The sequence below is a fragment of the Phaenicophaeus curvirostris genome, chromosome 17, assembly GCF_032191515.1.
Source record: "Phaenicophaeus curvirostris isolate KB17595 chromosome 17, BPBGC_Pcur_1.0, whole genome shotgun sequence".
Classification (NCBI taxonomy): Eukaryota; Metazoa; Chordata; class Aves; order Cuculiformes; family Cuculidae; genus Phaenicophaeus; species Phaenicophaeus curvirostris.
The window spans coordinates 11,652,906-11,678,812 of NC_091408.1; the positions used below are offsets into that span (position 1 = coordinate 11,652,906).

General features: G+C 45.3%; 2 protein-coding genes across 15 annotated transcripts in view; both read right to left on the reverse strand.

Annotated features, from left to right (window-relative positions):
* Positions 1-1,521: 1,521 nt before the first annotated feature.
* NOC4L (nucleolar complex associated 4 homolog) lies at positions 1,522-13,491 on the reverse strand. 2 transcript variants are annotated; one of them, XM_069870778.1, is made up of 15 exons: positions 13,396-13,491; positions 13,195-13,315; positions 10,698-10,804; positions 9,390-9,497; positions 8,746-8,895; positions 8,159-8,258; positions 7,830-7,864; positions 7,676-7,726; positions 7,035-7,146; positions 6,352-6,412; positions 5,705-5,815; positions 4,254-4,417; positions 3,400-3,482; positions 2,421-2,534; positions 1,522-2,107 (listed from the first exon to the last, which is right to left on the reverse strand). In XM_069870778.1, the coding sequence occupies exons 1-15, from the start codon at positions 13,489-13,491 to the stop codon at positions 1,991-1,993; spliced, it is 1,530 nt and encodes a 509-aa protein (XP_069726879.1). In that variant the 3' UTR covers positions 1,522-1,990. The 2 variants fall into 2 exon arrangements, with proteins under 2 accessions (XP_069726879.1, XP_069726880.1); XM_069870779.1 differs by lacking the exon at positions 13,195-13,315 and having other exon boundaries at positions 13,396-13,419.
* A 193-nt stretch (positions 13,492-13,684) lies between these two features.
* Positions 13,685-25,907, reverse strand: part of EP400 (E1A binding protein p400) — a 48,022-nt gene continuing 35,799 nt past the window's right edge. For 5 of the 13 annotated variants that reach the window (XM_069870742.1, XM_069870745.1, XM_069870738.1 and 2 more), the window contains 14 exons: positions 25,588-25,724; positions 24,966-25,022; positions 24,767-24,845; positions 23,971-24,171; positions 22,948-22,993; positions 22,747-22,856; positions 21,951-22,155; positions 21,344-21,507; positions 20,760-20,966; positions 20,270-20,465; positions 19,551-19,681; positions 18,718-18,885; positions 17,918-17,995; positions 13,685-16,157 (listed from right to left, as the gene is read on the reverse strand). In XM_069870742.1, the coding sequence (XP_069726843.1) occupies positions 15,885-16,157; positions 17,918-17,995; positions 18,718-18,885; positions 19,551-19,681; positions 20,270-20,465; positions 20,760-20,966; positions 21,344-21,507; positions 21,951-22,155; positions 22,747-22,856; positions 22,948-22,993; positions 23,971-24,171; positions 24,767-24,845; positions 24,966-25,022; positions 25,588-25,724 (2,052 nt within the window). In that variant the 3' untranslated portion in view covers positions 13,685-15,884. The remainder of the gene's footprint in view (positions 16,158-17,917; positions 17,996-18,717; positions 18,886-19,550; positions 19,682-20,269; positions 20,466-20,759; positions 20,967-21,343; positions 21,508-21,950; positions 22,156-22,746; positions 22,857-22,947; positions 22,994-23,970; positions 24,172-24,766; positions 24,846-24,965; positions 25,023-25,587; positions 25,725-25,907) is intronic. The other 8 variants (XM_069870747.1, XM_069870746.1, XM_069870737.1 and 5 more) reach the window with 6 other exon arrangements.

The window sequence follows — 25,907 nt, forward strand, 5'->3', positions numbered from 1 at the left end:
AGCTGAGGACAGCCAGATGCAGACAGATTACAAAGCCCTTTGGATGCCGCGTTGACAGAGATACATTAATTCTCCTTCCAGATACAGAAAGCCAACCAAATGCCCTCATTTTGAACACCATGAAACCCTGACCTGCCTCATGCTCAAATGATTTAATGTTTGTCCATTAAAAAAAGAAAACTAACACTCAGGAGCGTGAATATTATGAAAGATTGGAATGACGCTGCCCATCAGTAATATCTGATAGATATAACTGGGCCACCCCGAGTCAAACAAAAAGATGCTAAAGTATCCAATACATAAATTCATTGATTTCATCTGAAAGATAATAAACTTGCACAGTTCTTTCAAAGGCAGTTATGTGTTCCACAGGAACATCAGAGCACTTCAAAATGTTTTAATAAACACATACATACAATGCACATATGACATAGGGAGACACATTTCAGCTCTAAAATACAAGGCCTGGGTGAACCTGAACTGAGCCTGCCAAATTTTAAATTATCTCAGCCATTCCACCTTCCTACCAGAGACACCAGGAGTTACAGAAAGAAAAGCAGGCCGGCCAGGGAGGAGACGGGATTGCTTTTTCACAGGAGAACAACAGAGAATAAGACTTCTTTAAAAAAATAAACTCCTAAAACACCCCCTCAAAAAAAAATGCTGAAAAGCAGCCCACCTGAATTCAGAACTATCAGGGGAAAGAGGCAGAACTGTGTACTCTGAGGACACGTCTGTTTGGAAAGCATGGAGACAACTGGAAGAAGAAAACAACAGTGTCCCCAAGGCAGCTGCAGTTTTCCTTGATTTAAAAAGACTTTTCTGCCAGAAATTAGTTTTTGGCCTCCACTTCCTTGACTGTATTCTTCTCTTCCACAAAATACGATTTCCAAGTGTGCAGTTAAAAGTCTAATTAGGTAACATTATGTTGCTGAAAATTACTAGGCAAAAGAAGTTCTTCCTGAGTGACTTTATCAGCATTTTTAATAAGATGTTTATGTCCCAACTTAAAACGTTGGGTGGGAGGAAACCTACCAGAAGGAATCTCTGCATAACTTCTGGAACTACATGAAAAATCCAAATTAAAAAAAACCACCCGGTAACAGCAGAATAGTTAAAACTTGATCAGCACATGGATAGACACTGGCCAGAGCTCCTACAACACTTGCAGGTTGCAAGCAAAACTGCATTAAGCTGCTTATCATTATGAAGCAAAAATCAGGAATTAGACATACCCCCCACTGCACCCAGCTGGCCTCCCTCACTACAGCAGCCACCAGGATTATGCTCATTCCCAAAGTTTGTGAGCATTTTGAATTAAGCAACCTTAGAGCATGAGATGGATGTACACGAAGGAACATCAGCAACACTTCATAGGTGGAATAACCGAGCATCACCTAGGAGTCGTTCGTGACAACACTGAGCTTGCAATGATTCAAATGTGAAAGTGTACATAGAAGCTAAACACCACTCTGAAGAGGTTAAAAGCATATATAAAAATATAAATAGAATATCATCAAGTGTTTACAGCTGTGTATTGAAGTCATTTACTACAAACAGGTTGTCAGCTCTGGTATAGAAGTAAAATGCCTGAAAAATAAGTCCAGGAGTCAGACTGCACTTCCCCTCAGTCCCACCAAATGGCAGCTAGATGATTTGTTGATGCTGGTGCTGGCTGCCGTCAGTGACTGCAGCTTTGGAGGAAAGAGCTGGAATGCCAGCAATGAGCAAGTCCAGAAAAAACTGCTGATGAAAAATCCCTCCCATATATCAGGCGGCACCATGCAAGTGTGAGAAACAAGGAGCGACAAAGGCAAGTCCATCCATGAGTAGTGGCAAAGGTCACTGAAGAAGGCTGCACCTTCCTCAAGCAGTCCAGCCCTCATCACATGGAGAAACTGCAAAGGCACAACTGCTGAGCAGAGCACAGGAGCTTTGTGCGTGTCCCTAAGACCAGGCAGTTGTGCAGATGTGTTTGTAAGAAACTGCATCAATCTAAAGCGAAGTGCTCTGCAAAAATGTCATTTTTCTTCCCAAACAAACCTCGTACTTGCTCAAATTCCAGGGGAACATCAACAGCCTTTTTCTTTACTTCTTTATCAAACAGCTACAAGAAAAAAAAATATATATATTGGCAAAATTCAGTACAAACTCTTCCCCCTGGCTGATACCACTGCTCACTCTAACCTCTTAAAAGACCCAGCAATAAACCTTTTATATAAAAGCCACCTCTGTCATCACCGTGGCCTCACGCTCCATTATTTAACAAACATTTTCCCATTTTCCCTGGCTCCGGGTAACCAGAAGCCAGTCCAGCTGCCTCCCCAGCAGCAAGGCTGATGAACAGGACATGGCTAGTGTCCAGGAACAATGCTCCTTTCCTCTGGCTCCAATCATTCCCAAAAGCAGAGCAACACTACCTCATAAGCAGAGAGCTCCAGGAGCCCCGATATGTCATCCTCTATTTCAGACAGTGACTGGTTCAGGATAGCAGCTGCCTTGGCCACATCTGGGTGATAATGGTTTTGTAGAGACTGCAAAAGCAAAACAGGACACGTTTGAGTAAGTACAGGGTAACACACCTATCTGGCTTCCCACAGAGGTCTTTTTTGGTCAGATCTTCAGTGAACGTCATATTCTAGCAGAGGCAACTCTGCTGTACTGTGCTTCAAGATCTCCTGGTGTCAGCTGTCCTTCAGAGAGCCAAGTGCCCTTCTTACCTGGTTCACATCCAGCTCAAGACAGACAGATTCCTCCACAGACCACGCCTACACTGCATAACCCAACTCTGCTACCTTCCAGAGCCCTGATGTCACGTCTGAGCTCCCGCACAACTTTCTTGTTGCCGCTTCAAAAAACCCTTGCAGCATTTAAATGGAAAGCAATGATCTCGCCGTTAGGGTTTTAGAACCATCAGGATTTATTTAACCCATCTCGGCCTTCTACACCATCCTACAAATGATCCAGGTGAAAGGTGAACATTACAATCTTCTCTAATGTTGTTAAGACCATTTCTACATGATGACCTGGCTGTACCAAATCCATTTCCATTAGCGCTCAGCAGGTTCCTCTCTCCTCTCCAAAACCTCACACATCTGCAGCTATTTATAGTCTGTTTCAGCTGTTAACTGCACACTTTTCAGCTACATGTTCAGATGTGTGCTCACAAGTCACCTCCTAATTAGCATGTACGATTTCTCCAGTGGGCGGAATACTTTGCCTCTTAAGCTAGGACAGAAAAGTATAAAGAAGAGTTCATCCAGAAACTCATCTCATTTGCAAGGTGTATATCAGTTTGTTTTTGCAAGTGGCACTGCCCACTGCCAATATGTGTCAAGGATGCAGCAAAGGTGAAAAAAGCCCACACCAGATGCAGATGTTCCTTTTTAGCTGACATACCTGAATCTCCCAGAGAGAGCTCTCCAAAGCCCTGCTTTCAGATGGCTCCTCCTCCTCCATAATATATGGATCTTCTGACATATCTAAGGAAACAGAGATACAGAGATACCTTCTGCATGATGTACATAATCCCAAAGGGAACACAGAGACCCAGAGCAGGGCTGCAGCTGGAGTTGCTCCTTCCTGAGACATTTAAGGTCCAGAAAGAAGCTGGCACGTCTCAGCACAACCCAAGAGTCACTGCTTGCAGCACTACAGAATCACACTGCTTTTATAGAGCGCAGGAAGTCGGGCACAAAGAACGGGACTAGTCTGATACAAAAGGCATCTCGTGCAACTTTGAACAGTCAGTACTGATGTTCAACACTGGTCAGTTAAATCACTGAGAAGTAAAAACTCAGAAGTTTCTCAGGCCCTGGTGGGGCCACCTACACAAAGCCACTACAGACAGAAATTGAGGAGGTCTCTGGTTTCTTCATTCGGTTTCTTATCTCATTTCTTTATAGTCGTGAGGTGAACAAGCTCAGTGTCTGGTACAGCTCCCACAGTTCGTTAGCACTTGGAATTAGCCTGGGTCAGTTGCCAGGCTCAAAGCAACCTCCACCCAGGGAATGACAGAGGCAGGGGAGCCAATTGTGAGGCCCAAGGTCAGAGAGGAACAATGCAGGCAGGTCTTCACAGTCGGAGAACTTTCCAGGAGCAGGCCTGCTGGCTTTCTACAAACTCAAGGACACAGGGATCCTTCTAAACCTCAAAACTGGGGCTGGGATCTCCCCTCCTCCTCCACAGGGATCCTGCTCTTCATGACGTCTAAAGGCAAAACACAGAAGTCCCCTGCCCACCTTCCCTCTTACCTTCTGGCCCATTGGGTCTGTGTACTAGCACTTTGCACGCCGGGTGCCTCCGAAAGAGATTACAGATGAAGGGAATGACCATGAGTAACGACTCGGGAGGAGCAGTCAGGGCCAGCCGGGAGAGGCGCTTTATAAATGCTGCCACCAGGTACGCTGGCAAGTGACTGTTGTAAAGGAGACAGAAGAAACCAGCATGTAAAAGTCCTAGCTAGTGAGTGAGCAGCCTCACCAGTCCAAACAGCACGGCAAGACAAGGATCAGTGAGGCTCTGGAGTAAAGGGAAGCTATAAGAATCCAGGTTTCAAGCAGCACTACAGGGTCTTGTGCACTGTCTGGAACACATCTGGAAGCATTTCCAGCGAAGCAGGAATAATCTCAGATCACTCTGTGCATCGATCCAGATGCAAGACACCACTCCAGGCACCCAAGAGCGAAGCACAGCTCTTGTACATGGTCACTCTTGTGGCAGCCTCTACTCAGTCCTTTTATAAACTTCTGAGTGCTCAGCCAGACAGCCAGCCTTAATTATAACCTTCTAATGTCAATTTGTGGGTTTAATTAATACACGGGCCATGGTGTTAAATTTACGCGATACTTCCAGGACTAAAGCAAGCAGTGCAGCTGCTAATGGGAAAATAAAGCTGCTGTAATGCAAACGTGCAGGACAGTTCTTTATTTTTATGGGAGAAATGCAAATTTCTAATCAGCTCATCTAGGCAGTTTCTTCAGGTCAGAAGAGCTGGGGTGAAAGATGCCAATTGCAGCCACTCAGCCCCAGGGTTCGCTACGCCTGCCAGGCTCACAAAAAAAACCCACAGGACACCATCTGCTGCATTTTGCTACACACTCCAAAGTACAATATGAATATCAGAGGTGCAATATTACGTATCTAGTGCTGAACTGTAAAGAGTTATTCTTGGTTTATTTTATAACATATGATAACAAATATATGAGCAGCTGTTTATCTAGTTTCTTCCCTGTGTACAAGGAATTGACGGCATCACGACAGAATGTCAAACATTTTATATTTCAAAGTTATACGTCTGCAAAAGGTCATCAATTTATCGACAGCTTTATGATCTACAAAAGGCCTGCAAATGTTACTTTTCCATATTCATAGACAGACAGAAAAATCACTGCTCCAGCCAAAGCGGAATACAGATCAAAATACATCTGTAATCATTTGCAGATCAAACTCAGATAACTAACTGCATTTTCACTTTCTGAAACTAGATGGCTGTGTGTAAAATCTTCAAAAATAGTACATGAAAAATTATACAACATCACAGTAACACTCTTGGATTAAGTTTCCTCAGTAAAAATAAATCTAATCCAGTAGCACACTGAATACCTTACATCCAGACATGTGGGGGACTGTTCAGGAGCAGTTACTGGCCAACAGAAAAGCAGAAGGAAAATATGTGAAGATACATAACAAAGATGCGACTTACGATGAAGACAAAAACAGATCAGCCAAATGGAAAAAGCGGGCTCGGTACTTCACATGATATATAGAAGGGTCTAAAAGACTGTACAGTTTTTTGTAAAAGTCTGGATATTCCCTGGTAAAAAAGAAAAAGACAATATCTATTAGTGATGTACAGTGGGACTGCGCTGTGTCGAAACGTTTTTTTGCTTTCATTATAAACTACCCCAGATCACTGCTCTGCTCTGTTTCGCTACCTTTGGTTTCTCTCCTCAGCCACCACTCGAAAACAAGCTGTAAGGTGAATTTATGGCTCTTGCAGTGCCCAGACATTTTCAGGATGTGAAGCTATGACTGACTGCAAATGGTCCAGGATCCAGTGCAAAGCACGGAAAGACTACAGCTTCACTATGTAATCAGATCAATGGAAATCGATTCTCAAGGGCTGAACAACCACAGTCTGGAGAAGAGGATACTTAGGCTCAGCTGAAAAAAAGGTCAGACTATCAAAACAGCTCAGCGTCCAAACAGCTGAGCCTCTTGTGCAGTTTCTGGTTTCCTCATGGGGAAATTTTAAAGCCTGAAGATGTGCAGAATCCATTTTGGCTCCTTTCTATAAAGATATAAATGCAAAAACCCATTTTCATTAAACAAGATGCTCTTTTTACTCACAGATTATGCTGATGAATCAGAATAAATAATCCATTCAAAGCTAGAAGACTGATTGCTCCACCTGTAGGAAAGCAGGCATGTATGAATACAATAAAAAATTCAGGTCAGCTTTAATTTATTTCTGTTATAAAACCTTCCCAGAAGGAACACAAAACTAAGAGTACCTGAAATTAGAGCCAGTAAGACAGCATGGTGGCACAATTTAATCCAAAAATCATCCAGAGGCTCGCAAATTACTTACGAAGATTAAACTGTATTTTAGGACAACAAATTCTGAAGGACTGAGAGACATAAACACGCTGCTCTAATCCTGCACAAAAGCCACGCTATGGAAGCAAAAATCTCCTCAGAAAGGATATTTCTGTAGGAATCTGTATAACCTGCGTCCAGGTGCAGCCCAGCTATCAGCAGTGCTGGCTGACCTCAACGTTTAAAATAATCATTCCAGTATTCTATTTTTTCCAAAGCCTTAAATATGATTTTAACTTACATACAAGGAGCACAGACACTGGTAAAACACTTTCAGGGACAATGGATTTCACTCCAGTTCCTTAGATTCATCCCAAACGAAAGTACATCTGTTTCACCACCCACTCAGGTTGTGGTGCTGCATCCTGCAGCCCTTCCAAGTTCATACATACCATGTGTATCACGAAGGACAAAAAAAGCCTGTTGTCACTCACCTATGCCATAGGCCACTGTCAAGAAGTCCATCATGAGAGTGGGTTCATTCATATAAGGCAGGATGGAGTCATGCAGAATGACAAGAACTTTTTTGTAAAGGCCAGTGGGTAGCTGTGAAGGACAAAACAATAGAGTGAAAGTCAACGCAGGGAGAACTCAGAAAGCAACAGCAACCCACGGCTCAAAAAGGCAACATGCAAGCAAAAGGGAACATGCCAGGACAAAACAGGAACAGCTCTCAGTTGGGAGAGTTTACAAGTGATACCTGAGAATCAAGTTTGTTCAAAGAAGCAGACACTCACAACTAGAAGTGTTACCACAGGTCAAAGGGGAAAGTCATGAGAAAAAAGGCTTGGGAGCCTTCAACTTGTGAATGGAGGTTGTTGAGCTGCAGATCACTCCTTACAGGCAGACTTGTTTAAGGTGGGAAAAAAGGGCTGAGAGTAAGAAGCAGCAGATTGTATATGATGTCATGTTTCTTGGCAGAAGAATGACCCAACAGAAATGGTGACTGGGCTGTTCTCATCCGACACTGAAAGCACGGTGGAGTCCTGCCAGGACCTCCATCCAAGGACAGACGCCGCCCCCAGGGAAGAGCAATTGGAAAGCTATACAGACCAGTGGCAGAAGGAACACTCACCTTGTGCTTCAAAAAACTCAGCCACATTTTTTCAAACGCCTGCTTGTGTGCCTTAAAACAGAATTGCAAACAGTGAGTTATGCACATGAGTGTGAATAAAGCTCTACTTTAAGCAGACAAAATTTCAACTCTGAAGCATCAAATGAACTGTTACCTGCAGCTTTGACACTTTCAATTCCTCCCAGTTATCTAAAAAGAAAGGGAAAAGAAATGTTGAATTTGAAATGGATGTTTAAAAGAAAAACATACATCTTTTTTAACTCAGTCCTTAGATACTCTAAAATTTTGGGCTGGTCTTTGCCAAGGCCATAACGGACCTTACTGCAGACTGAGGAATGTGGATTTTCTAACACTGTTTACAATCACCGGGATCACAGAAGCACACATTTTTCATTAGTAAACAATAATGAAGTCTTTACACAATGAAAATCTTAAACTCCATTTTCCTTTTCATACACAGGTCATCACGCGGAGCTTACTAACCTTGCTTCACCATAAATTTGACCATGTCACTCTCTTTGTTCGGCATGTTGATGGGAGAAATGAGGGAAAATACGTTCTGCTGGTAAAATGGCAGCGGCCTCTGACAAAAAAACATATAATCAAACATGGATCAAGTTCCACAACAGATGGTAAGATGCTGGACTTCGATATTGACTTATTTCCCAAGTACTGAGTATATTTAGGAAAGAAAAAGGAACCTACGTACTGGTACATTCCCTATTGCCGCCTCATCCTGGAGTATCACTCATTTGTCTAACACAAAACCTACATCTGAACTAACGGTTTAACAAAACTGGTGGATTTAATCAGAGAAAACAGAATGAGAAGTTCTGTGTGGGCCACCCACAGAATCTCTGACGGATTTGGGTAAAACAGAAGATAAAGCCCAGACCAGGTTTTGCAGAACCAACAATACGCGAGTCTTGAACTACCTCTAACTTCAGACAGGCCTTCAAATGGGCACACTCACTTCTCTCGCTTCCAAAGTACTTTTTCCATGAACCCCTTGTCCCTCCCTGCTTCAGAGCAGCGTACCCAGACCCACCTCAAAAATAACCATGCGTTACCTCTTTTGTCTTCTGCATGACTTGCCCGATACTCTCAGTGACTGCCTTCATGACAAAGTACCGAACGTCATCGTACTCCATGTATTCTTGAAAGCGAGAGATGAGGAGTGAAGCGTCTTCATGTAGAGGAAGCAACCCATCGACAACCACCTGACAAGAGGTTTGTAAAGGAAAAGCAACGTGTCAGTCATACCGTTTTGGAGCTGAGAGGGAGCTGTGATGGCTGAGGGAACTCCCTCATCTTTCTGAAAGGCAACCAGCAGCACCACAGCAACACTCACAAGCCATTTGGCGAAGCCCTCCTGACCTCAAAGATGTGCCTCGTTATCAAAGACAATGTCGTTTCGAAACAACACAGTAGCTGATTGGGGGCAGTACCTTCCCTCTCATCTCCCAGCCCTAGCAATTGAGGTCAAAGACTCCAAAAAAACTCATAAAGACTCCAGGATCCAGCTCGACCCTGTACAAGGCAGCTGCTCCCACATCTGCCACCTCACCAGGCACAGAAGCTCCAGGTCTCTATGCTCTCTCCAAAATACCCACCTCCTTCTGCACTGAAAACCTCCTAGACTGAAATTTTAGTCCTGGAGACTGCATGTGCCATCAGGTAATGACAGGAGGAACTTTTCAGTTCTGCAGCTCACCTTAAGAAGCTCACGAGGAAACGTTACAGTTCCTTTCCACTCTACTTCGATCAAAGGGTATTGTGCCTCCAACTCCACAAAGTTCATCAGGGTGCAGAGTGACATTTCCTTTTAGAAAAATACAACAGAAAAATCCGACCTTACCAAGGGATCAGACCCAACGAACACGACTTTCAAAGGCAGAGGAACAAACTAAGGCGTTCTTCACTGAGGAAGCTGAGTGCCTGGTGTGCAGAGTTGAACCAGGGCACCAGCGAAGCCTTCCAGCACCGCCTGCCCTCCACATTTAAGTATCGGAGCGATCATGAGACTGGGGAGATCTTAGAGCTGCCTTCCAGTATTTAGAGGGGACTGCAGGAAAGATAGAGAGGGACTCTTGAGCAGGGAGCACAGGGATGGGACGAGGGGTAATGGGTTTAAGTTGAAAGAGGGGAGACCGAGATGAGATCTTAGGAAGAAATGTTTTCCTGTGAGGGTGGGGAGGCCCTGGCCCAGGTCGCCCAGGGAAGCTGTGGCTGCCCCATCCCTGGAGGTGTTCAAGGACAGGTTGGATGGGCCTTGGGCAGCCGGATCCAGTGGGAGGTGTCCCTGCCCACAGAAGGGGTGGAACTTTCTCTGCGTGGCTTTGAACGCTTCAGTCAATCATCACATGGTGAACATCTCTCACATTAATAAAAGTTTCCCTGTACGTGTAAGGAAACACACTTTTTGAAACAAGTTGTGAACTGGCGGGGAGCTAAGTTCGCCTTTCAACCTCAGTAATCGGACACCAATTTTTAGTTAATTCTTTAATAAAGAAAGTGGAAAACACATAGCTGTATGTGCTCAGCATCTTGTGCAAACAGATGCTAGGTGATTTACTCCAGAAACACATTTTTCCAATGCCAACGGATCAAAAGATGAACTTTATAACTGAGGTACCAATCATCTGTGTTAACTACTCAAGGCAACACCTACCGTAACACAAGATCTATCACAACAGGACTTTCTGCTCTCCTATCTTCATTAGCAGCCTTAATAATAACCAGAATCACCGGGAAATCCACATCACACTGCGAGCTCTCCATCATCTAACGTGTTGGCTGCTACCAGCTTCATGGTCCTTTGAGATGGACTTGATGAGGTTACAGTTGTGTAACTCTCGCTGAGGTTAGAGGTATGACCAGGCGAGCTCTCAGCGAATCCCAGAAATAACAGGCACTCTCTGAACTTGTTTCTAACAGCTGCATCGAGGGCTTCAAGGTCCCTCCCAACCCGACCCATCTCGCCGTTTTGTGCCCCAGGGCTCAGCGCTGGCTCAGGACCCACCTTGACCTGGAAGGAGTCGTGTTGCATGAGCTCTGCCAGGGACTCCACACAGTCCTGGTACCGGTACCGCATCCATAGCTTGTACTGCTCCTCGGCACCGAGGGCGTCTGCGGGGACACAAATGGGGAACAGGAGGGGAGGGACAGAGCGGGGCAGGGACAAGAGGGGAGATGAATGGGGGGCTGAAGAAAAAGGAGGGACAAAGAAAAAGGGGGGGAACAAGGAGGAGGAGGGGGGACAAGAAGGAGGGGGGGGGACAAGAAGGAGGAGGGGGGGACAAGAAGGAGGAGGGGGGGACAAGAAGGAGGAGGGGGGACAAGAAGGAGGAGGGGGGGGACAAGAAGGAGGAGGGGGGGGACAAGAAGGAGGAGGGGGGGGACAAGAAGGAGGAGGGGGGGGACAAGAAGGAGGAGGGGGGGGACAAGAAGGAGGAGGGGGGGGACAAGAAGGAGGAGGGGGGGGACAAGAAGGAGGAGGGGGGGGACAAGAAGGAGGAGGGGGGGGACAAGAAGGAGGAGGGGGGGGACAAGAAGGAGGAGGGGGGGGACAAGAAGGAGGAGGGGGGGGACAAGAAGGAGGAGGGGGGGGACAAGAAGGAGGAGGGGGGGGACAAGAAGGAGGAGGGGGGGGACAAGAAGGAGGAGGGGGGGGACAAGAAGGAGGAGGGGGGGGACAAGAAGGAGGAGGGGGGGGACAAGAAGGAGGAGGGGGGGGACAAGAAGGAGGAGGGGGGGGACAAGAAGGAGGAGGGGGGGGACAAGAAGGAGGAGGGGGGGGACAAGAAGGAGGAGGGGGGGGACAAGAAGGAGGAGGGGGGGGACAAGAAGGAGGAGGGGGGGGACAAGAAGGAGGAGGGGGGGGACAAGAAGGAGGAGGGGGGGGACAAGAAGGAGGGGGGGGGGACAAGAAGGAGGGGGGGGGACAAGAAGGAGGGGGGGGACAAGAAGGAGGGGGGGGACAAGAAGGAGGGGGGGGACAAGAAGGAGGGGGGGGACAAGAAGGAGGGGGGGGACAAGAAGGAGGGGGGGGGACAAGAAGGAGGGGGGGGACAAGAAGGAGGGGGGGGACAAGAAGGAGGGGGGGGACAAGAAGGAGGGGGGGGACAAGAAGGAGGGGGGGGACAAGAAGGAGGGGGGGGACAAGAAGGAGGGGGGGGACAAGAAGGAGGGGGGGGACAAGAAGGAGGGGGGGGACAAGAAGGGGGGGGGGACAAGAAGGGGGGGGGGACAAGAAGGGGGGGGACAAGAAGGAGGAGGGGGGGACAAGAAGGAGGAGGGGGGGACAAGAAGGAGGAGGGGGGGACAAGAAGGAGGAGGGGGGGACAAGAAGGAGGGGGGGGGACAAGAAGGAGGGGGGGGGACAAGAAGGAGGGGGGGGACAAGAAGGAGGGGGGGGACAAGAAGGAGGGGGGGGACAAGAAGGAGGGGGGGGGACAAGAAGGAGGGGGGGGACAAGAAGGAGGGGGGGGACAAGAAGGAGGGGGGGGGACAAGAAGGAGGAGGGGGGGACAAGAAGGAGGAGGGGGGGACAAGAAGGAGGAGGGGGGGACAAGAAGGAGGAGGGGGGGACAAGAAGGAGGGGGGGGACAAGAAGGAGGGGGGGACAAGAAGGAGGGGGGGACAAGAAGGAGGGGGGGACAAGAAGGAGGGGGGGACAAGAAGGAGGGGGGGGACAAGAAGGAGGGGGGGGACAAGAAGGAGGGGGGGGACAAGAAGGAGGGGGGGGACAAGAAGGAGGAGGGGGGGGACAAGAAGGAGGAGGGGGGGACAAGAAGGAGGAGGGGGGGACAAGAAGGAGGAGGGGGGGACAAGAAGGAGGAGGGGGGGACAAGAAGGAGGAGGGGGGGACAAGAAGGAGGAGGGGGGGACAAGAAGGAGGAGGGGGGGACAAGAAGGAGGAGGGGGGGGACAAGAAGGAGGAGGGGGGGACAAGAAGGAGGGGGGGGGACAAGAAGGAGGGGGGGACAAGAAGGGGGGGGGGACAAGAAGGGGGGGGACAAGAAGGAGGAGGGGGGGACAAGAAGGAGGAGGGGGGGACAAGAAGGAGGAGGGGGGGACAAGAAGGAGGAGGGGGACAAGAAGGAGGAGGGGGAGGACAAGAGGGAGGGGGGACAAGAGGGGGGGGGACAAGAAGGAGGAGGGGGGGACAAGAAGGAGGAGGGGGGGACAAGAAGGAGGGGGGGGACAAGAAGGAGGGGGGGGGACAAGAAGGAGGAGGGGGGGACAAGAAGGAGGAGGGGGGGACAAGAAGGAGGAGGGGGGGACAAGAAGGAGGAGGGGGGGACAAGAAGGAGGGGGGGACAAGAAGGAGGAGGGGGGGGACAAGAAGGAGGAGGGGGGGACAAGAAGGAGGAGGGGGGGACAAGAAGGAGGGGGGGGGACAAGAAGGAGGGAGCGAAGAAGAAGGGGACGGACGTGGGTGACAAGAGGGCGGACGAGGGAAGAAAGCGAGGAGAAGGGGGCAGGGCGGGCCAGAGGCGCCCCCGCTCCCCGCTCACCTGTCGGGGCGCTGCCCTCGGCGGGCAGGCGGCCTCCCCGCAGCTCCCGCCGCCGCAGCAGCGCCCCGAAGAGCCGCCCGCAGGCGCTCCCCGCGCCCAGCGCCGCGTCCCGGTCCCCGCCCTGCGGAGAGAGAGCGCGGGCCGGTCACAGGCCGCGGCGGGGGCACACGGGACCCCCGGGACCCCCGGCCCGGCCCGCACCGCCAGCGGCTCCAGCAGCTCCCACACGCGGTTGGCCTGGCCGCGGCTCTGCAGCAGCGCCTCCACGCAGGAGGCCAGCGCGGCACCCAGCGCCATGCGGGCGGCGGAAGGGCAGGGCGAGGGGGAGGGCGAGCAGGAGGACGAGCAGGAGGCGGCTCCGCCCGCAGGCGGGGCTGACACCGCCCCGCACCGGGAGGAGCCCGATCCCGCACCGGGAGGACCGGCCCCCGACCCCAACCCGCACAGGGAAGCGGCCCCCGCGCGTCAGAGAGGCCAGAGCACGGCGGGGTTATAAAAACGTTCACTTTATTACACCCTCAGGTGGGATACATCGCTACTCCTTACAGTCCTACGGGATCGAGTACAAACGCTGCGGGCAGTAGGTATTTACAGGCTGGCTTCCTAACGCGCTGCTGGGAGAAAGACGCATCGAAACGAAAGAAAGAAGGAAAAAAAAAAAAAGGTGACTTTTATCTTCATTAACCGACCTAAACAAGAAACAATTGCCTCTTTAGACACCAAAGCAAACCAGTGACACGATGCGGGCAACAGCTTTCCCGCTGTTCCAAGCGTTCCCCCCGGGGACTTCCATACACGTAGTAAGTGCTAAACATTTAAAAGTAAAACTGAGGCTGACTAAGCAATATTTTTGGATGAACGACGCTCTACTGTACACAGGGTCCGTTATCCAGCATGCGCTTTGCATTTTGAACCATCGTGCTGCCAACGCTGCCAGCTCTGTAGCTGGTAACGAAGCTCAGGGACGCAGCAGAGGTTGGGCAGGGTCAGGGAACCACCTACCGCACACACACATCTTAAAAATTAAAAAACCCACCCCTATATTTGAAGATTTGGGGGTCCAAGAGAATAGAGGGTGCAGGGAGAGAGAGGTGTAAAATTAGAAAGAATAATAATAATCAGGATCACTGCCTGACCCGGTGTTCCCACTGGTGATCTGCAGAGCAGGCAGTGTTTATCCTCCTCACAGCAGAGGAGCCAACTGGGCAATCTTTCTTGTTTAAGCCGTTTAGATCATTAGGTATTGCACCCATAGGTGTGTACATACAGAGACAAGAACAAAAGATATGCTTTTCCTTGCCTTTAAACAGGCTCCCCTCCCAAAAAAGATCACAGAATGGAAAAAAAAATTAAAACCATCTCAGAAAAGGAATGTAATAATTTTGTCTGAATTTTACACACTGCGCACTTCTATGGCCAAATAAATCCATTCAAGCCACCAAGAGTTTTTGACTCCCCGCTCAGTGCTGTTTGCAAACAGAGTCTGTTTGTCATTTTATGCAAGAAAAGTAATGAAACCCTCCCAGTTCTATGCAGCTTTTTGCTTGGTTTTTTTTTCATAACAATAAGGCAAATTCATTTGGAGGAAGAGGCCACGCTCTATTCACATCCAAAACACCCTCCTGAAGATACATTCATCATCAGCTTTAGTAAAAGAATAGTACAAAAGTTAGATCTTATTCTTTACACAGTTGAAGAATTAAGTCTTAGATTTAATATCCCTTCTCCCAGCCCCCCACCCCCCAAGCTGAAAGCTGAGTAGAAAGTACTGAACATTTAAACACGTCGCAAGAGCAGAATGAAAGTGAGAGATTGAATTTTATCAGCTGGAGAGTTTCCTTGAGGGAAGTCCTATGAGAAACAGCTACAGATCGTTTGTTTAGCTGTATCCACCAAACAATTCTTTTACAAAAAAATGGGCTACACTTTAATACACATCTACTATCAACACAGTATTTACTCAGTTCATGCCTAAAATATCCATTACCTTAAAGTGACATATGAGAATGAGCGCACAGGATGGGTGACTCAGTAAACTGTACACAAAACTGCTAACAAACATTTTAAAAGACTTACAAAAATGGAGAATGAAACTTGCTTTCCTTTTTAGTTACATATACTTACAGGTTTTCACATTTATTGGCTAAACTTTGCAGGGAGCAGTTCGAATATAAGTTAGATCTTCCAGAGGTATTTACCTCAAGCGAGAACACCAAACAGCTTTTCTACAGGTGGAAAATACTTTGCTATACTAGCCACAGGTGGTTCAGTGAATGGCTTCACTGGATATTGAGCACACATCCAAAACTATAGCAAAGCACTGCCTCTTCCCACAGGCAGTTTATGGTATGCTAACATAGATGAATTTCACTGATATTTATGGCATATTACCATTTTGCTTTTGTAAAGCTGGGCAGAACTTAAACTTAAGTGATGCTTGCTTTTTCTGGTTTGAATGAAGACAGAGAACACTGGCAGAATGCATCTTGTACAGATTTTCAGTGCTAAACAGTTGCTAATATGCTGAAGTTACGCGAGAGCTTCCGTGTTTAAATGTTCACCAGCAAAAAACCTGCTAAAAGAAAAAAAAGAGGTGGTTCGTCACCATTTGGATGTTTGGAGTAGCTTCTCACTTGGCTTAGCAGAAAAGAAATGCTGTATTTCCCGGTTATTGCGTTTTAATCATCGGTTCAACTTGGTTTAGTAGGTGCCTTTAATCTGACAGTAGGCGTCCTCATTTGCACTTTTGCTTGCTGATTCTGGGCTTCAGATGTTGCTGGTGTCTGGGCTGGATTCTGTACACCTGGAGCCTGAATCTGGGGAGATGCTGTTGTCACAACTTGCTGCTGGATCAGTTTCTGCTGGACAACTTGAGCAGTAGCTGTTGTTGCAGGAATCACCTGAACCTGCTGTTGACCTGCTGTCGTCTGAGAAAGTGTCACGGTTTGGGGCTGAGCTTGTACCTAGACATCAGGATGACAAGGCAGTGATAAAATAAGAGTTTGGCATTACACTGAGCATTCTTTACACCTTACTTCTACAGGCATTTGCTCTCTTGACTGGCAAGCATCCTGGACAAAGAAGGAAGGCTAGGAGGGATTCTAGGAACACAGGCTTTGTGGTTTCACTGAGAAACACTGTGCTGTCATATCCTCTCAAGCCTTATAAATCAGAACTAAGAGTCAAGATGCCTGTAACTTAGACCTCTGAAGTGCAAATAACAGGACTTTCCCTTGGTCCTTTACAGAAGGCAAATGGAAGGTACAGAAACCCCACTGGATAAACAGGAAAAAAAACTGTACTGTGGAAGCAGAAGTGAATGACGAGGGAAAACACCAGAGGGATAGATGGAGGATCGAAGAGGTTAAAATGCTGCCTCAGCACCCATATTGTGACAATAAGTAAAGCCACAGAGGCTTCCTATCAGTCTGACATTACCCTATCAGACTACAGATGCCAGCGTATTCCCAACTGAGGGTTTGAACTCCATTCGGAAATACAATTTTCATGGCTCTACCCTGGGCAAGGGAGAAAAAAATTCAATGTCTCCTTTTTCAGAGGACAGCTTCAGCTGCCTTTGTCAGATGCAGAAGCTCAATGAAGCTGCAAGGCTCCTCCGAGGGAAAGTTAACTCTTGATTGATCCAAGAAGAATCCATCAGGAAGCATTAAAAATGCAGGCAAAACAAATGCTACACACACATCAAGACTGCAGTTTCAAAAATACTCTGTGTGGCTTAATTCTACTGCCACAGATGTCACTGGTGTGTGGAGGAGGGGAACTGTTTGTCTTTTTACCATGGACCTCAGCAGGCCCAGAGTTACAGCAACATCAATGACTTCTGAAAAGCTAGCTTTAAATGTCCCTGGAAAAATTATCTAGGAGCTCTTACTGACTACAGAGGGCAACTCAACTCGTGTTGACTGATGAGGTTTCTACTCCCTGCTGTCTACCTTGGCCTTGAAGCATTCACATTTGAGGTGGTTATCAGTCAGCTCACACCACTTCATCATCAATTTAAGATAAGCAGTCACAGATTTTATTCTGCACTAAAACACTGCACTATAAACTTTGACAGATTTCTGTGCACTGAAGGCAGTAACTTCACCCACCGCCAAAAGTTAAATCATTCCTGCCAATCAACTGCTGCTAATGCTCTAAATGAAGTTGTTTCTAAACAGTGTTTAATAAACTGCAGAGTAGTTAGGGGAGGGGAAACCAAACCGGCTGTCCTTCTCTTGCCCTAGTCCCGTGGGTTATTGTACCACATTCAGAACAGGTACCACGCCATTCTGACTTTTACAAAGCACTTGGCACAGCTTTCTGAAGTGGAACAAAAGCACTTTTAACCATCAATTTGCCCCAGTTTTACAAAAACAAACTTGGATGGCAGTCATCAGTTCAATGATTTGTTATCTAGACTGTACATCAGAAGAAACCAATTTTTAAAAATTCCTTCAGCTCTACAACATATTTTTTTAAATCTGTTTTACAGCTTATCTACAGTGATGAACAAACACTGCTCCATCTACCAAAGTTTTAGCCTAGAGAATACACAGCAGCTGACTCAGTACTCACGATTCATTCGTACAGAAGGGCATTTGCTATATCCTTCAAAAATACTGTCTATGCCACACATAAGGTGACAAAAACATGTATTCCAAACAAAGGAATTTTCAGTAGGAGCATGTTTCTATTGCTATATTTGATAAGCAAAACCTACCTGCTGTGAAACTGAAACCATCTGTTGAATGTTGGCAACAGTAGCCTGTTGCTGGACCACTTGTGGAAGTTTTGCAACCTGTAGTGACATGAAATAAAGCTTCGGTCAAAATAAAAACTTGCTAATAGCAGAAAACCACCACACCTATCGAAACTGCTACGAAGGGAAAACCTTTCCAAAGCCCTGCTCATGGTGAGCTGCAGCTTGGCATTCTCAGTGATACTAAACTTTTGTAAAACTTTTTACACCAGCGCACTGAAGAACTGAGCCAGCAGAGGGAAGTCTATTTTCCATTTTAACTGCAACATACTCATTTCCTCCTGCCTATATATAAAATCGAAGGAAGCACAGAAGTTCTAACAGGCTACACGATCTTAGACACACTTTTGAAAGAGTAAGGCTTCCAACTCCAAACCCATTTCTTTTTCCATGGGTGGACTGATCCAGTTATGCTGAAATGTCACCTGCTCTTGGGTGCCAGAGATCAGGCTGGGATGCAGCACCAGAAAACAGGAAGAACTCCGGCTGAATTTTCCTTTGTAAACATGGTATGGAATCCCTTCCTTAATAAAAAAGGAGTGACTCAATTTATTTATTTATTTCAAAGAGGAAAGGTGAACTTATAGCTCAGATGCTCCTCTGACCTGGCATGAGGCCACACATTCAGCACCAATGAATTTTATTATAAAATCAATTTAAACGAAGGTATGACTAGAATTAACATGAGTGGTTGCTACATCACCTGTAATCTTTTCAATTCTCCAGTCACAGTGGAGTTTAAAGGTGTAAACCTGTGTTACCTGTACCTGAATCTGGGCCTGTACTTGCTGGGTTCCACCTGGTTTCTGGGTTTGGGAAATTGGAGTTGTTAAAAACTGTGTTTTAATGGCAGGCTGTGTAGTATAAGTTACTTTTTGTTGCTGTGAAGTCTGTTGTTGGGTTTGGACCGTAACCTGTTGAGCATTTATCTGCAAGAAGAGAAAAAAAAAGGCATTGATGACTACAAAATATATGTGTATTTTAAAGAAAATGTATGTAGCTAACAGGATTAATTACATTTAATTATTGAAACAAAATCCTCCCAGCATTAGTAATAGCAAAATAAGCACTAGGAGAAAGCTTCCACGCACTTCAACGATATTCTGAATCACTTAAGGTATTTACTGAAAAGGTTCTCTCTTACACACGTGCAGACATACGCACACTTCGTATGATAACGCGCCTCCAAAAAAAAAACATGCTGGGGCGCTGAGTGACAGCAAATCCCATGAAAGTATGACATTTTAGGAAAAAGTCTATGTTGTACAAACTATACTGTGAACACTGACAATCTTTGGGAACTTTCCAAATTTGGTTATATTAGAAGTGACAATAAAGAATCTTAATCTTTGTTACTATACCTAAAAAAGAAAACCCAGTTTGGGGCATGAGAAATCACATTGAACAACAGCCCTATTGAAAAAATTTTTAAGCGCCTGACAAGGCACATGAGAAACTGTTCTCTCTAGATATAATTAAGATTCACTCCTAGAAATACTGACTGACTCTCCAGGAGTGTCCTTGTAATTCAGAGGCGAAGCTTTACAACCACAAAAGTACCACATAACTCAATGGGAGAGCAAACAGTAAGTACCTTTTGCTGCACCGTGGCTTGACCCTGTCCAACCTGAGGCTGGATTGCTTTCTGTTGCTGTGCTGCTTGATGATGCTTGAGTTTTAGAAGCTGCTGGACGTGCAGTGGCTGGGCAACTACCGTCTGGCCTCCTGAAAATTACAAAAATAATTAGAAGAGTCTTCCTTTTATTGCTTTGTCCCAGTAATCACAGCTTGCAAACACAGACTGTGCTTTTTATAGACTTAGACATCTGCGTGGCTTCGAGCACTAATAACCCACCGATTTTAATGGGAATAAGACATATGATTTTGACAATGGAGGAAAAAAAAGATTCTGTTACCTAAAGGCATGAGTAAGCTAACTCTGTTCTAACAATAACCTTCCTACAGGAAAAATTCTGTCTACAGTACAGGAGTCAGTTGTCAAATACAAGTTTTCCTATTTCCATTTTGCATTTTTTAAAAAATGATGAAATTACTATGTCTTTATTTTTAAAACTACATCTGCTCACCTGCTCTTGTGCACAATTAAAAAATTCCAAAACCAACCAACATCTCACTAAAGATTCATGCTAGATTAAATGGAATAAGCTCAATTCTCTTACCTCATTTTAGAAACAAACTAGAAAACAACCTCTATCTCTTCAGTGTCCCACAGAAGACATTATTTGAAACATCCTATCTTTAAAAAAGCAGAATTTAATATCTTATTACATTTTAGGAAGCCTGTTGACATACCTGCTGCTTTCTGTGGCTGCCCAATGGCAACACTAATGCCTGCAACAGTAACGGGGAGTGTAGTGACTCCTGCAGATGACACAACAGCGGCTGGAACAGACACTACCGGGGGCTTTGCCAAAGCAACCTGTGCTGCTTGTGGAGTTTGGGCCTGGATCTGTCCTTGTGCTTGAAGCTGGGAAGCAGGAACACGAGTCTAAGCAGTAAGGAATGAAGATTATTGTACTGGCACAAAAAACATTTGCTGCATATAACAGGTCATTTTAAAGCGATAGATTTAAATGTTTCTAAGTGTAATTGCTCCTTCACAGTAACACAATCCAGAGATGGTATCAGCAGGTAAGTGCAATTTAAAGCAGCTCTATCTTTTGTACTGCCCAAGTAATGCAAAGGGCACTCTTGTGCATGACTGACCAGTATCTAGTTCACTTAAGCCAGCAAAGAGAGTAAGTTGTTTAGGACTGTTTTTGCAAAGTCAAAGACAACTTACAAGACGAGCAACTTGAAGGTTTGTCACAGTAGTGCCTGTAAGAACTGCGCCAGGACGAGGTGCTGTCACAGCAGTGAGTTGTTGAGTTTGCTGCTGCTGTTGCACTTGCACTTGTGCTGTTTGCTGCTGCGCCCCTTGCTGTGTCTGCTGCGCCGCTTGCTGCTGCGGAAGCTGCAGTTTCTGCTTCTGCAACTTGATCAGCTGCTCCTGCAAAAATCAAATGCTTCCATAATTTCCAGTCTTTTACAGGACTACAGGAAAAAAAAATTAGATGAACCTGGAGCTTTAAAGGAGAAACATTCTATGGCAGACTTTAGATCAAAGCACTAAGAATGCAACTCCTTTACACAATGGGTTGCCTGTGAATAAGTACCAGTAAGTGCTTTACATCCCAACCTACTGCAAGAGGTACTGTTTGAAATGGCTACCAGACCTACTGCCTGCATGACATTTCAAGAGGATCAAATTTAAGAAAGAGCCGCATTTCACTCTAGCCCAAGAAAACATGATGCAACACACACCGCTAATGACGTTTACAATAACAATGAGTAACATATCACGTTACTTTAGAAGTGTTTCCTCACCTGTGACAGTTTCCCTACAGTTTTTATTTGAGCTGGAGACTGGGCTTGTGCCTGAGCCTGAATCTGTGGGACCTGCACCTGAGCAGCCTGCTGCTGCTGTTGCCTCAGAAGCTGGAAGTGAGCAGGGGTGATTGTTTTGCCGGACAGCTGGACTGTTGGTGTAGCTGAAAATAAAGAAAAAACAAAATGCTCTGAAGAAAGATTTTCAACATTCAATTTAATTCATTGATTACACCTGAAAAGCCAAGCTTTAAAACGCATGTTGCAGTCCTCCAGCACACTTTGTGGACTGATGACAAGTAACGACACATTAGCATAAACACGATGCAAAAGCAGAATAAATAATTAAGTATATGGTCCTTTCTTGACAATGGTTTTTAGTCGAGACAGTAAATTCTAATATTTTAGTGCCAGATTATTAATAACCTTTTAAACTGTAATGCCTAGGGCCAAAGTAGCTCTTTACCGCAAAACTGTAACTTAAGCATCACCAATAAAGCAAGCTAAAGATCACAGCATTGTTTGATTGAGCTGCCAACAAACCTTGACTTTCAATATTTTGAGGATACAGTGGTGAACACACTGTCCCTAAACACACAGTTATTACCTGGTGTAACTTGAGTCACCAAAGATCTTGTCTGGGTCTGCACAGGTGTTAAGTTTGTGGTCACTACTGCTGATGCCGTCACTGATGTTACTGCACGAACTCCCTGGGTAGATGCTATGGTCACCAGTTCTGTGGAAGCAGCAGGTGCTGCCGCAGTTCGCTGCTGAGTATGCACCACTTGTGCAGTTGCAGTGCCTCCTGAAGTCTGGAAAGGAACACAGTCATCATTTCTCAGTTTCCATACCTTACATAAAGCTACACAACCTTATGGAAATGGACCATACAGTTTTAGAAACAAACATCAAAAATGCAAAGGCAAAGAAGGTCTAACTCTTTCCAAAACATCAATCTGTCCAGCTGTGTCTCATCACCAGCATCTGGCTAAATCTTTTTCAGACAGGCTGATCGCCAAACTCTTAACTACATCACAGAAATTTGATTTTACTACCTTTCAGTTTTTCTGCTTTATATTCCACAGCCTTAAACCGTTAAAATAATAATAAAGATCATAACTAACAAAGCACTGAACAGTTACAGGCTGGAAATGACAATAACGTAATACCTGCCTTTGACAACACTCAACTACCAACCATTTTTAACAGTTAGGTACTTTTTTCTGATAAACTGTTACAGTATTTTGGTAGGAGAGAGTGGTTTGATACAGAATCACATGACGTACATGAAATTTTGAAACAGATTCTGCTAACATGAAATGCTAAAGAAGAAAACAGATACACTGATAAACATGCAACCAAGAAAAGTCCAGGTAACACAACTAGTGATGCCATCTACTCACCGTCAATGTTCCAGGTATAACAGGTGAGGCCAGACGCTTATTGATGGGCTGAAAGGTAGCAGCAGGGACTCCAGCAACAGTATTCACTATGACATTTCCACTCACTGTAGCTGAAAGCAAGCCAAGATTAAATGTTAGACTCTAAAACTGAAAATCTATATGTCCTATCATCCCCAAAGTCTAATTATAAAGTCTTCTTACCAGTCTGAATACTTGTCCCCGTAACCGCTGTTTTGATTGTGCCCGCCTATTTAGAAGACAATTGAGGCAACAGTTCAGAGAAACAATAAAAGGAAACTGGATATAGCTCTTATGCTACTACGCTGTTTAACACCACGTTGTATTCCAGAAGTGGCAAAATAACAAAAATGCAATAAAATGCAGATACTTTTGCAGTTATTCACTCATTTTGCCTGTCAGCGACAACTGATGTATATATTGATTCTAACGAGCAACTGGAGACCAGTCAAATGTTTGGTAAATACTGGTAACTTGACATCCTTGTTAGCAGAAGGGAACAATACGCTACTCTGGCACGCCAAAGACAACCACTCGCACGTGAGCATCACTGTGCGGTAGACACAGCAATATTTAGGAGTCAGAACCCAGTCACCACCTCTTTCTGTAAAACCTGGAGTATTCTTGCCCTTTGACAAGCAAAATAAAACCACCACTGCCTGCACACATGAACATGCAAACTGGACTGTCTCTTAAAAACAAAAGTCTCAGACCTGTCATCAGGCTCTAGATTTAAAGAAGCTATGAAAACTTTGCACAGATTTGCAGTAAAACAAGCGTGGTAGGTCCTGTAGGATGCAACATTCCACTTGTCTTGCAAAGGGTAACAAAACTTTGGTTTTTAAGCTACTTTAACAGAGTAGCTCCTACAGCTATTCTCTTTGTTGTCCCAGTTTTCTGTATAAACATATTTGCCCAGACTCTGATTAAATTAAAGGCACAAAGAATATGGTGTTTTTCCACCTCAGAATGCCAAGACCTATTGCTGTAACTGTACCAACACAGACTTAACAAATGAGGAAAAGAGAAGATATCCAGCATACTCAGGGAAAAAAAAAACCACCAACAACAAAGAAACAAACAGCTTTTATCTCACTAGACTGATCTAAAATTCTCACTTTCCAGAGAAAATGAAACAAGCAAATGCGGTACACACAGAAGACCTGACGTTACTACATCACAGGCACCAAGCCTTCCCTTTCTTACCAATACTGCTGTGTTGGCCACAGTAGTTACTGCAGTCTGCACTACTGCCTGCGGCTGCTGAACTACCTGTGCCTGAGCCTGCGGCTGCGGTTGAGCTTGTGCTTGCTGTACAGCCGGTTGCTGAGCTTGCTGCTGGCCAGCTTGCTGCTGCTGAGGCTGTGGACCTGTCTGTTGCTGTGCCCTCTGCTGTTCAGCCAAAGCCTAGGAAATCAAAGTGTGAGCTTCATGGTCTTCAAAAGACAGTGCATGTAACAATCAGCATGTATTTTTTAAAAAAAACAAAACAACAAACAAAACCCCTTTAATTCTGACCATGTATCATGCATTCATGTGCAGAGACAGCACGTAAATCTGTCCTCACTGTAACTCTCTAACACCAAGTCACACAACCTAACTAGTTTCAAACTATAAGCTATACTCACAGTTAAATGGCTTAGAGCATAGTACAAGCAGCAATTTACCATCAAAAAACAAGGACAAGTATCTCTCTCTGCATAATATGAGAAAGGAGGCTACAGAATGGTCGAGAATAAAACAAGATCTTCACATGTTTTTAATATATTTTCCAGAAAGATGTTTCTAAACAACGAGCATGAGCGTGACATACAGGCCCAAGGAAAGGTCCCACTTTGGACCTTGGACATCTAAACCCTAGTACCTGAACAATTTGCAGCTGCTCATAACATCTACTGTACTGCCAAAACTCCCCCAGGAGGCAGCTTTTCTTGTACATCCCCTGTTGTCTAATTTTTTTAATTACTGCAGTCATACAGATAAGCTAAGATGAAGACCGCACCTTTTTTTCTTTTGCAATACGTTCTGCTCGGAGGGATGCAACTTGAATTGGAGGAAGTGGCTTATCATAGTTGATTCCACTAGAAACAACGATAAGACAAACCACACAATCATTAAAAATAAACAAGCGAAAGTTAAAAAAGAAACAAAAAAAGCACTTTTATGCGATTCATAACTCCTTTAAGACAGGGAGTTCTCACCTTTCTGCAAGCACTGATGCATGCTTTGGATTCTTCTGGAAAGGATTCATGCCAAGTCTGAAATTGAGCAAAACTGTATTACTGGAGACAGAAAAACTTGAAAACAGTATTCAATTTCACATGTGTTTGCAGATGACATTGCAGTTCCGATGAAGTTTTCATGATATTTCCACCAGTATTGGAGCCTGCATACAGACAGACACTTTAACAAAGACTCAGAGCAAAAACTAAATGAAAAGTTACTGCAGGAATATATATATAAAACTATGTACTACTAAACAGCACAGATGACAAAATGTTCACGATTTAGGCAAATGGCTGAAATTATATATTTATAAAGTAGATCTTAAAAAAACCCAAACAACTGAGTGCCCTTCTGCTCTTAATCACACAAACTGAATTCGTGCGGTGAGTACAAGCTAAGCCAAGCACGTGAGATGTAAAGGCGTTCCAACAACATAAGGCCAAGACGCAAGGAAAGAGATGAAGAACAGTGAAACTGAAACAAATCAGCATTTTGAAAAACAATGTAAAATGACTTTCAGTTGTAATAACAATTGAGAACACAGTTTCCAAGTGATCTGTGGTGACAGGAAGACTGAATGATCCCAGTTAAACTTACAGGGGTTTGATAGGTGGACTTCTTTTCCCTGCAATCATTTTCATCATCTCAAAATGATTAGTATAAAGTTGTGTGTGGGTGGCACCCTCATCTTGAGCATAGATCTGATTGGTACGAAGCGGGCGGCTGTTTTTAGTCTAAAAAATGAAAACAAACCATCTTTCAATTATGAACACATCCACAAGGCCTTTTGTCTATGTATAAACACACAGTGCGCTTGTGGCTTATTTAAAAATGTACTCCAACATACTATCACAGACTGGTTTCTGCCTCATGTCACTGACAACTTACTGTTACACAAAACTCTATGGGAAATATAT